Below are 12,452 nucleotides of genomic sequence, written 5' to 3'. Positions count from 1 at the left end.
CCCACTTGGTAATGAAATTGCCTGGGCAAGGACACATCTATGTAAAATGTAGGTGCTGTGTACCCTTCAGAATTCCTTCACTTAGGCACTGCAACATGTTTTGACTAATCTAGCACTTGACCAATCCAAAATTTCTGTCCAGAAACCAAACCATTAACTTTAGTGTTACCACAGTTTAGCCCAAAAACTCGAAAAAAGTAATTATTTCTAATGACTTAAACTACAGCCAGACAAATCTAGAGGAAAAAACAAATTTCCCTCTAACCCTCAGTTTTAGAAGAAACAAGCAGTGCTGTATTTGACAATAAAAATATTTTTTAGAAGACAAGTAACCTGGATTTCCAATGTGAAATTTGATTAGAATTTCTAATAAGCTTGAGTTGTTTTTGAAAAAGTTTAAAATCCCCTTCATATATTAAATAGCACTTATACAGCTAGAAACTTGAAATTACTTAACAATCAGCTCACTTGCCCCTTGGAGTGAAAGCACAGAGATAAGCAGGTTTTTGTTTGAAACTAGGTCAGTGGGTTAAGCGTACTTTCTCAGTCAATGTCTTTTTCTGCATCAGTCTCTTTTTTACCGACCCCTCCCTCCCAGCCCCATGGACTTGGATGATTGTAATTAATACATGTGCACTTCTTTAAAAATCACCCAAGGTGTTTTTCTCCTCTCCAGTCTTCTGCCCTTTGTGTATAGATATGGAGTGCTCTTATTTTCCACCTTTGACTTGCATTCACTCCAGGTTCCTGGAGTTGACTAGGTGTTGACTGCTGTGAAATCCCCTGGGAAAGAGACTATTAGAAGGTTGTATTAAGCTGGTAGGAACCTATTGAAAATGGGAATTAAAAAATTCAACCTTACTTGCTGATTTTCCTTTTAAATAAAAGGGAGATGAAAACAAAAGCATAGAAGTGGAAATTGACTGTGGAGTAACAGGAAAGGAAGACATGGAATGGGGATAGCCATATTTACTTGTAAAAGGAGAAAATCTTTTTAATGAATTGGGAAATAAAGAGAGGGAGAGAAACCAAATGATAAGCAGAAATCGAAAAGGATCAGAGAATTCAGAAAATGACTGGAGAAAAGGTTAGGAGCAGGAAAGGAACCAGGGGGGTATATTAAGATTTTAGGCTTTAAAGTTTTAATTCTCAAATTTAATATTTACCCAGAAAATGTTACATGTGTCATAGGTAAGCCTTGCTCATTCAGAAGTTAGTTCTAGGATTAAACCTTTTATTTGACTTTCCTTCTGCTCTTCCGTATTTATAAATAAAATATTGACATAGTTGAGAGTATTTCCATAAGTAAGGAAAAAATTGTGTAAAAAAAGTTGTGAATTCTAGAACTTAGTTGTACTATCTAAATATTAGTGTAATCAGGTGATAAGATATTCTTAAGTCTTTTACATTATTTTCTACCTTTTAGGCTTGTGCACTCATTTAATTTCTAGTGGTGCTCTATTACTGTTGTACCAAAATTGGAAGGAAATTAGACTTTCTAAACCCATTTATTTATCTGTCTATTTATTTATTTTTGGCCTTGCAGCGCAGCTTGTGGGGTCTTAGTTCCCCGACCAGGGATCGAACCTGGGCCCTTGGCAGTGAAAGCGCCAAGTCCTCACCACTGGACCCCCAGGGAATTCCCTAAGCACATTTATTTATTTATTTATAATTAATTTTTATTGGAGTATAGTTGATTTACAATGTTGTGTTAGTTTCTGCTGTACAGCAAAGTGAATCAGTTACACATACACATATCCACTCTTTTTTAGATTCTATTCCCATATAGGTCATTACAGAGTATTAAGTAGAGTTCCCTGTGCTATACAGTAGGTTCTTACTCGTTATCTATTTTATATATAGTAGCGTGTGTATATGTCAGTCCCAATCTCCCAATTTATCCCTCCCACCCGCCCCCCTTTCCCCCTTGGTAACCGTTAAGTTTATTTTCTACATATGAAGCACATTTATTTTTGAGTTAAATATTTTTCACTATCTATAGAAAAGTTGAAGGGATAGAGGACTCACCAAATTGTGCTGAAACTCTTATAAGAATATTGTCCTGAGGGAGTCCTTTCCCTTGCCCCCATTTGCCCTGGTCACTTGCCTTCTGAAGCTGTCAATACTTTAGACTCTTGCCTACTTGGAGAGGACAGGATGTGTAAATCCTTTTTAAAATTTGTTTTAACTGTTTGGTATTTGACTGCAATTATAGTGTTATTGAGAGGATTTGTGCTTAACAGGAACTAATTTTTTTAAATAGCCTTATCCCTGGTCATTTTTCAGTTTTTCAGGACAAAGGGATTGATTAAAGGCATTTTGTAACTAGCTTTTTTGGTGATGATTTTGTTTCACATAAATCAATACAAGCTTCAGTTCTGAGCATGATTTTATAAGTAAGCCTCTGATATCAGGGTAGATGTTTTTGCAGTACAACATATAAAGGCTTCCACATTTTAACTGAATTATCAAAATTAATATCAAATGTCGCTGTGGTTCCCAAAGACATAATTTGTTTTCGCACTAAAGCTCCATGACAGTAACTGCTTTATTTTTGGGTATTTCTTTTGAGAATACTGAATCATGGAGGAAGGATGATAAAACTGACAGCCAGGGCTCAGTCTTCCTTCCACATGACACCTTATACTCATCATTGCAAAAATTAGGTTAGCAGTTTTGGATGTAGGAGGGCCAGAGAGGTAGGTGTCTGTTCATGCAACTTACTCCTTTTATAAAGGGAAAATACCTAAACTGGAGGCTCCATGGTCACACAGTGACTTGGGGACAGTGTCAAGTCTAAGACCTGGGATCTTGAGTTCAGAGATTATTCTAACCCTCAGTCCTCACCCCTCCCACCTCCCTACAACTGGATAAACTAATAAAAGGCCTTTTGTTTCTTTGGTTTAGTATATTGGGCATTTAAAATCCTTTTGAAAGGTGAAACAGCTGATAATACCTTAAATTGGCTGGCTGAAAGCCTAAAATCATTTTTTAAACTATAGCCTGTTATAGTAGATACTTTAAAATTGTAGATTTTTAATCAAATAAAGGTAGTAAGCTCTATGGAAATGCCTGTTTTAATTATATTGCCAGCTTCATTTTAATTCTTTCAAAATTAAGAGCAGTATAAACAAATTACCTTTAAAAGTTAAAAATTTAGTAAGTGGATTATATAACATTTTGACAGAAGAGAATCATGGAATTTTTACCCAGTGCTAACGGCTAGCTATTATTTCTTTGACTTAATAAATATATTCAGAGGAATCACATTCAAAATTATTAATTTCTCACATTTTCTCTAAATGCATATGTGCATGCACACAATTTCATTAAACCAAAAGATTAGAGGAGGAAATGGCCAATTTAAAATTTTCAGATCACTGTTTTTAAGAGGTAATAAATACTTTCACTTCAAAATGCTTTTCATAATATAACTTTTTAAAGTATCAAAGCAAAAAACGTGATAATCTTTCCAAGTTTTAAAATAAGACAGCTTTTTAAGTCCTAGAAAGGATAAGGAAAGTATTTCAGAACATGAAAGAAATGTCAGTCTTTCCATATCTTTCTTTTGAGAGAGCCTGATACACAGATAGTTAAACTGTTATATGAGGAGCAAATGATGAGAGAAATGCTTTCTCTGTGAAAAGATGAGCCACACGTTTCTTTTTGGATAGCTCCCTTCATTAATGCATTTTAAGTGATTCCATTCACAAAGAAGCTTTTGGCCCTACACTTTTTGTTTTAAAGCAGAGTGTATCTATAATTACTTTGTCCAGGATTATCACAGAGGCATTAATTTCCTGTTTCTATCATGAAAGGAGAAGCTAGTTATGCTTATTGATATTGTGTGGTTTTAGAGGAAAATTGCAGCAATAAGTAGCCCTGGGAAAAGGCAAGGTAGATCTAGAACTTCTAGCCTTGGCAGAGAGAAGTAGGAGCTAAATTTCTTTGGTTAGAATATCTTTTAGGGTATAATAGCTATCTCAAAAGGCACAACTTCCATTATTGTGGGCTTAGAGGTAGAACAGATCAGGTAAAGATGTAGCTTTGACTGGGACTGCAACATAGTGCTGAAGTGATTCTTGTAAACTCATTGGAACCCAAATATCAAAGGAGCACAATAGAATGAATAGGGAGAGGACAAAGGGACCAGAAGATTGGGTATATAAAAAAAAGAAAAGACTAGGAAGTGACTCTAGGAAGCCATTAAGCTGGCCCAGTTTGACATGATCTGCAAGAACCTGGGGTTGGAAGGTGGAAAGCCATTATAGGCCATTCTGCCTAGTCCTCGTGTGATGCTGGAATTTCTCTCCAGCCCTCCTGATAGGTGGCCACACCTGGACTACCTTCAGTGGCAGGATGCTAGACTCCAGAAGTAGACAGTTCTTCACTTTGGGAACATGTACCCGTACCCTTTTTACTGTAGTCCCTGTAGAAAAGCCCAATACAGACCTATTTCGAATCTAAAAAGGGCAAGCCCCTCAAGAGCTCACTGGTAACTATATGTTGTACATGTATTATATACATTTTTCCCCTACATATACTGCTGACTGCAAAACTCCATTTTTATTTTTTGAGAATATTATATATACAGTTCTGCAGGTTTTGTCATTTTGACATTTTGAATGTCTGTGTTACTGCATGTGGATTAATCTCATTCCTTTTAATGATTGCATGTTATATACCAGAGTTTGGTCAACCAATTTCATATTAATATGTGAGTTGTGCCCAGTTTTTGTGCTCTTACAAATAATAATGCAGTGAACATCCATTATGTTGTCAGTCCTAATTGCAAAGCTTTTCCTTATATTGGCCTAAAGTCTTTCTCTTAACTTCTACTTATTGGTCCTGAAAACAGTTGTCATCTTTCTCTCCTGAGTCTTCTCTTGGATTGAAACATTCTTCATCTGTTTGACCACTCTTCCTGTGATTTGGATCTCTTTGCTGTCTTCTCGACATGATCCACTTTGTTGTCTAAAGTACACTGGTGGAATTCAACACTGTCTTAGTTGTGGTTTCACCTGAACAGAGGGTGGGACTGTCTAATTCAGTCGATGATTTTATTAGTTCTTAAGACTGTCATATCACATTGTTGGTTCGTAGTGAGGATAGAGTCAGTTAAAGCTTTACATTTGGAGTTTGTGGATCCTTGGAACATCTGATAAAAGCTGTGGATTTCCCCCCTCCCCCCCCAAATGCATTAACATAATTACTGTTGCAATTTCAGGTGGTTCATGGGTCCCTAGTGTTTCTGTTTTCTTTATGACTAGGCTTTGTTGATTACTTTGCTGAAGTCATAGGTTCTCTCATTCTCTAGCAGTGTTGTTACATCATCAAAAATTAAACCAGAAATGGTCAGTCTTGGCATTACTTGGTGAGTCTGTGTTGCCTCCTAGTTTGTACTGCTTTCTTATATGCAAGCACTAACTAGTTTTTAACAATGCAGGATCAGGCTCAAGCTAACCAGTCTTAGTTCGGAAATCTGTCTGGTTTCTAGTCCTCTGCCATCCTTCGTGATTCCACACAGATTACAGAAAGCAGTTAAACAGCCTTATCTGTGAAGGCTCCTAGGATCCCAGGACATGATTTGTGAGATCAGATGACTTGAACTCGGTGAGAATATCTAGCTGGTTTTTCTTTTTTCTCAGCCATCTTGGATTTAAGTTTTTTCTTAGTTACTGTGTTTGATCTTCAGATTGGGAAGAATATAATATTCTTAGCCGAGAATGGAAATAAGATAGGCTGTTTCTCTTTATCTTTGTTAATATTACATTAACCACCTCATCCAGGGGGGAATTCACTTTTTCCTCTACTTTTTTTTTTTTTTTTTTACTTTAACCTCTAAAATGCCATTTATTCACTATCTGGCACTTTGTAAAGTCACAATTCCTCCTTAGGCTTTAGCTTTGTTCACAATATTCTTACAGCTCCATTTCACTCTTTATAATACTTGTTTTATGTGCCTGTTTTTTACCATCTGTCGTAAGTAGTTTTTTAACATCCGAATTCCAGAAAGCTCTCTGCAGCACATCAGATTTTTTAGATACTTTCCCCCTTTCTTCCCCTCATCAGTATGTTTTGCAATTATGCAGTCAGCATTATGCTTTTGAGAGCCTCCAAGCCTTCTCGAGCTTCTTTACACAGTTTCTGATCTTGGAATTGATCCTAATTTTCCTTTGAAAATCTTGAGATCTGCCTATCCATTATGGGCACCATTCCCCTTCCTTTCTTTCTTGATCTCCAAACAACACGGCTGCTTCCTCTAAAGCTTCCTCCTACTTGCATGTCGTCAGTCATGCTTTTCTGGTGAGGATTAGGTACAAAGTAACAGTTTTTCTCATTTCTCCTCTACTTTCTGGAAGACTGAATATTTACACAAACAAACGCACATCATCAGATGCATTAACGTAAATTGAGTGACACTTCCACAGATGTCCCCTGGTCAGTAATAATAGCTAATAACAGCCGTAATTTTTTCTGCACTGCCACATGACAGGCACCATACTAAGTCCTTTCCGCGTAGGATAATCTTGCCTGTCTCCTACCTTAGGGTTATGAGGTGTAAGTGCTATTGTCCCAGTAATACAGATGAGAAAACTGGCTTAAAGATACTGAGTCACTTGCCCAAAATCACACAGCTTGTGAGTGGCAAAGTCAGATATTTCCTAAATCGAATTCTTAATCACCATACTGGGCTGCTTGATGTGGTGCTTAATTACTATGCTAATTCTGTTACTTCAAAACCTGTGTAGCAGTCGACTACTGGCTGTGCACAGTAGGCGCTTAAATGTTTAATTTGTTAGCCTAATGACCCCTCTAAGAGAAAAGATAGTATAATTGTTCTTAATACAAAGAATTAATCATACGATCACAATGATTGGACATACAACCTAATTCTTCCTAGCAAAATAACTGTGAAAGAAATCACAGCAAATAAGAATAGTGAACAATTTCAGTAAAGAGAAACAGTATAAAATCTGTCGATTTTATCTCTACAGGATCCAAATGGTAACCATCCAAATCCTAGCCCTCTTATCTCACCCTTGTCATTGTGATACAGGCTGTTTCTGCTTGGTTTCCAACTTCCTACCTCTTTCACAAAATATCCCTTGAATGTTTTGGACCAGTTTGATACGTTCTTTATCTAAAGTTCGTAGCACTCACAGATGTGCTATACAGCTTCATACCTAACTGTCAGTTGCCTCATTTACTTAAAACTGGTAGATGTGTATTTGTTTTCATTTCCTGAAATATACTCTAAGTTCTTTGAGGAAATGGACCACATCTTATACTCTTTTTTTTTTAATCTCCCCACAGTAGTTAGCATGATACTTAAAAGTGCTTCATAAGATGTTAGCAGTCATTATAATTAGGTAGTTCCAACCCCAAAAACAAAAAGGAAAAAGTTTGACCTTTTCTTGTCAACTGAATTATTACTATAGGAGTTAATGATATCAGACCAAGTTTTTATGTCAAAAACCAACTGAGAATTTTGTGTGTATTTAAATTTTTACTAACTCACTAACTTAATTCCCCAAATTATTCAGTCATGGGTGTTCTTACAGTGTTCCTTGTGGTTAAGAAAACCAAGGCCAACGTTTCCTCTACCGTGAAACCTCTACTTGTCCTCGTATAGCCACCACTTGTAGCCCAGGGCCCGACATATATTAGGTGATTAATACATTTTGTTAGGGGAATTTAGCTTGTGCCTGGAAAATAACTTGTTTACTTTTAAAAAGATTGGGAATGTGCATAAATTAGTACAAATACAAATTACAAAAACAAATACGATAAAAGCTTTGTAAAAAAAATAATAAAAAGAAAGTATGTGATCTTAACAGGAAATCAGTTTTAGTAAAGTAGCTTAAAATCATAAGCTAATCATCTTAGTGGGCTTTGATATTTTGTTTGCCATTGATGTTTTGTTTTTTGTTTTTGTTTTTTGTTTTTGTTGTTAAATTCTTTTACTTGTATTCTTAGGTTAAGACATCAGAATTTTATAGATACTCCCGACAGCTGCGCTATGAAGTTGATCAAGCCTTGAATTACTTTCAGAACATTCACCAGCAGCCTCTGTTGGACATGAAATCAAGCCGCATCCGCTCTGCCAAACCCCAAACTACAGTATTCCGAGGCATGATTGGACATAGCATGGTTAACAGTAAAATACTTCTCTTAAAGAAACCAAGAGTCTGGTGGGAACTGGAGGGCCCACAAGTACCTCTGCGTCCGGACTGCCTTGCTATCGTGAATAACTTCGTGTTCTTGTTGGGCGGGGAAGAACTGGGCCCAGATGGCGAATTCCATGCTTCTTCCAAAGTGTTCAGGTATGACCCGAGACAAAACTCTTGGCTCCGGATGGCAGACATGTCTGTACCACGTTCAGAATTTGCAGTTGGTGTTATTGGAAAGTTTATTTACGCTGTAGCCGGCAGAACCAGAGATGAGACTTTCTATTCAACAGAGAGATATGATATTACCAATGATAAATGGGAATTTGTGGATCCTTATCCAGTTAACAAATATGGACATGAGGGGACAGTGCTCAATAACAAGTTGTTTATCACTGGTGGAATCACCTCATCTTCCACCTCCAAACAAGTGTGCGTGTTTGACCCCAGTAAAGAAGGGACCATAGAACAGCGGACCAGGAGAACTCAAGTAGTTACCAACTGTTGGGAGAATAAGAGCAAAATGAATTACGCTAGATGCTTTCACAAGATGATTTCTTACAACGGCAAGCTTTATGTCTTCGGTGGTGTCTGTGTGATCTTGAGGGCCTCTTTTGAGTCTCAGGGATGCCCTTCCACAGAAGTGTACAACCCAGAGACTGATCAGTGGACCATCTTGGCGTCCATGCCAATTGGTAGAAGTGGCCATGGTGTGACTGTGCTGGACAAACAGATAATGGTTCTTGGAGGCCTTTGCTACAATGGTCATTACAGCGATTCTATTCTCACTTTTGATCCGGATGAAAACAAATGGAAGGAAGATGAGTACCCGCGGATGCCCTGCAAGCTGGATGGTTTACAAGTATGCAACCTGCATTTTCCAGAATATATACTGGACGAGGTCAGACGTTGCAACTAATGGCATCTTTCTCCCTTCAAAAAAGCCAAACAAAAAATTTGTTTGAGACAAAGTAGTTAATTAAAAAACATAAAGAAGAACCTCACCAGTTTTACTATCAAAGCCATTGGTCTAATATAAAAATGTTTTCATTCTGTGCTCGCATCCTTTTTTTTCTTTTTAGTGGCCTCAAACTCATGCAATAAGTCAATTCTAAGCGCTAGCTCTTGAAACTACTTCCAGAAGCAGTTTAATAGAACGATTCACTTATCTGGGAAGTTGATGTTATGCTTTAAACATTTCTTTCAAATGTCAGTGTAGGAGTCATGCATCTTCTAAGAGAAGACCTGATAAGTGTCACTGGATGTAATTTCAGTTCCTATCTCTATCTGAAATCTTTTTGAACATTTATTTCGGTGTATTGCAGTCTGTTAGACTTTTTGATTTTATTATTTAAGTTTAAAACTCTTGACCTTTTTGCATGGCTTTTTGCTGAAAATGCAAAAATATAAATTTTCTACAAATTTAACTTTTTTATATTCAAAACACTATTTCTAAGCTGCCTTCTCTTATCTGCATTGTGTTAGTGAAAGCATATCCATACTTGCTTACATCTTATGAATATATAAGGCACATCCCCTTTTATGCGTGGTTAGGATTCTATATTTTTAAGCTAGTGCACTTGCACACACGGTTTGCCATACTTGTATTCTAGATGTAACGTCTTTACATGTATTAACATTTTTAGAAAGTTAAAATAACTGGAGTCCTCGTTTGGTATCAGAGTAGCCTATCTTCAGTCCATACTGATTCAGTAATATTCAAACTCCTTATATTCCTGAAACATGTATGGTTTTATGAAAACTAACATTTTATGTTTTATTTTCAAAAGTAAACGTTAGTGTTGCTTATCGATGTATGTCTTCTTTTTGAAAATGTTTTTCTTTGCAGTCTGTTTAATGTTACCCTGTTTTTAGTGAGAATCGGAGTGGTATATGACAAGCCCTGGCCCTGCAGCGTGCAAGCACTTTTAAAGAGAACTTAGGTAATACCAGACTCCTAAATAAAGGCCCCTTAAAAGTAAGTGCAACTCCCGTTCTTTACATTCAATAAGGCTGCTGCATCTGTTATTGAATGGAAAGTAGCAACTTGTGGAAAATTTGAGCTCAGTTTTGACTTAGAGGTAAGGAATAGAATTATAATCTTAACTGGTCATATCTACTTGTTTATTTAGTACAAAATATTTAGTGGCACTGGGGATGTAAGCCCTCAGCTTTTGTTTTATTTACTGAAAGCTACTAGCATGAAGGATAGTAACCTCAAAGTTCAGAATGGATCAAGAATAACTGTTTAAAAGCATTTATAATAAGTGTTTTAGGATTAGCCACACCTTTCAACTCTTTAAACTCGAAGAAAAAACATATAGTTGTCAAAATTAAGCAAGAATAACCAGGGAGTGGATCATTCAAATTGATGCCATTTTCTTCTGAGTAGACTCTATATACGATACAGACTAGATCTACACTGGCAAAACTTGCCAGATCTTAGGATATTGGTGCAATATTGCAATGCCTTCTATATGGCTGTTGTATAAGTTTTCTAGTTTCACTTTTTTTTTTTTTTTTTTTGCTGCTGCCACCACTGAATATAAAGTGGAAGAGTGAAATCATGGAAATGTGAAGACTTGTTTCATTTTTGCAATTAAAATAGACAACTATGAAAAAAACCTGATTTTAAAACTCTACAACTGGAGGCTAGAAACAGTCAGGTACATAAGTAGTTTTTTAAAAAGCAAAACATTGGAATTGGTTTTAGAAATCAAGTTAATATTCTTTTGTATATGAGACTTAAATTTTTATTAAGTGGTCCTATCATTTACTTTCAGTTTCTAAAAACGAAATTCAGTATCCTGTTTCCCATGCTAATATGGGTAAAAGTCTTTTTCTACATCTTAAAAATCATTTTTAGTCGTTTTATTTTTGAAAACTAGGAGTTAGATTAGCCGTTTAATTCTTTTTCTAATATATTAGTTGGCTTAGTGTTTTATATGTGTGCCATCTTGCTTTAAAGAAAATAACAGTAATGTCTTCATTATTTTCCTCATTGTTGTCTTTTGCTGGAAAAGACCGAGACAGGGTACCCCATCAGGCTTTTACACTCCAGTGGTGGTTCTCTTTAATTGCTTAGATATGACTTCGTAGTCCTAGTTAAAGTAAGATCTGGGCAAACAATTGAATATTCTTGGTCTTCACTGTAAAAACACAAGGCCAAGATCAAAGTTCATGTTTTGGAAAATTTGTGAAATCTTTTAACTTGAACTAACTCTGGGTTTAGCTTCACACGTTAAGTCATGTCTGACCTGATGTTAGCTGTAATCAGTTTTGAGCTTTAAGAATAGTTGTTATTGCTTGGGTTCTGAATGTATGAGAAAACTCTTCTGTTTATATGTAGTGCTAATTTAGGTTATTTTAAATCCATGAGTAACTTACATTCCCTTTTAAAATTATGGTTTAATTGCTGAAAGAGATTTATTTTTGTTATACTAAACTATGGAAAATTTTTTCATAGAATTTTTTTCAACTTTATTTTTTGTGTGCTTCATTTGGAACCATTTTTGTTTATATACATTATATGTGCTCAAAATAGATTTTTTAAAATTCAGTAAGATTTAAAACTATACAGTGTAATTGCTGTGATCTTTGTGTGTTAATTTTCACTTTACATTTTAAATGCCAGACTTTACAAAAATAGCTGATCTTTGTTAATTGCATCTTAATTAGAAACATTTGTTCTCTTCCATGTCTTTGACCTTCTAAGTTTTTATTTTAATCTGCTTAAAGAAAATCCTTGCACTACAACCTTTTCATAAAATTCAAGATTCTCACCTTGAAGGTTTTGTATTGGAAGAAATACTACTGGTTTTTAAAAAGTAAAGCTTAATTAATAGAATTATTAGCTTTTCTTGAGACAGCTTTCTCTGTGTCCTCATTACTCTGTGTGAGTGTTACTATAATTTGTGAAATATTGACTGAGCCCTTCACTTATCTTTTCTAAAGCAGCACCTTTGGACACCTCATTCTGGGAAGCCTGCTCGAGTCATAGTAAAGGACACACACATTTGTGTGGGGAGAAGTGGTAAAAATGGTTTTGTCTTAATTACATGAAACTAAGCTTTAAAATATTTTATAACAAATTATTTGAGCTGCATTATCTAAACATGTCAAACGTTCAGTGGGACTATTTTTATATATGTATATGTGGTTGTAGGTCATAACATTTCAGTTTATAATATAAATTGTTATTTCAGTTTATAAGCTATCTCTCAGAAAAGACTAGCTCTTTTGAGAATACGTAATTTAAAATTTTAGACTGAAGTATAAAAC

The 12,452-nt window shown here is 35.7% G+C and overlaps 1 protein-coding gene across 3 annotated transcripts in view; it reads left to right on the top strand.

Annotated features, from left to right (window-relative positions):
* The window catches only part of KLHL15 (kelch like family member 15), a 28,390-nt gene extending 19,166 nt beyond the window's left edge, over window positions 1-9,224 (top strand). For all 3 annotated transcript variants that reach the window (XM_036840753.1, XM_036840752.1, XM_036840751.1), the window contains one exon: window positions 7,981-9,224. In XM_036840753.1, coding sequence (XP_036696648.1) covers window positions 7,981-9,090 — 1,110 coding nt within the window. In that variant the 3' untranslated portion in view covers window positions 9,091-9,224. The remainder of the gene's footprint in view (window positions 1-7,980) is intronic.
* The last annotated feature ends 3,228 nt before the right edge of the window (window positions 9,225-12,452 follow it).

This window comes from Balaenoptera musculus, chromosome X (assembly GCF_009873245.2).
Source record: "Balaenoptera musculus isolate JJ_BM4_2016_0621 chromosome X, mBalMus1.pri.v3, whole genome shotgun sequence".
In the NCBI taxonomy this organism is placed as follows: Eukaryota; Metazoa; Chordata; class Mammalia; order Artiodactyla; family Balaenopteridae; genus Balaenoptera; species Balaenoptera musculus.
The sequence above is the reverse complement of the archived record's forward strand: the minus strand, read 5'-3'. Positions and strand labels throughout refer to the sequence as shown.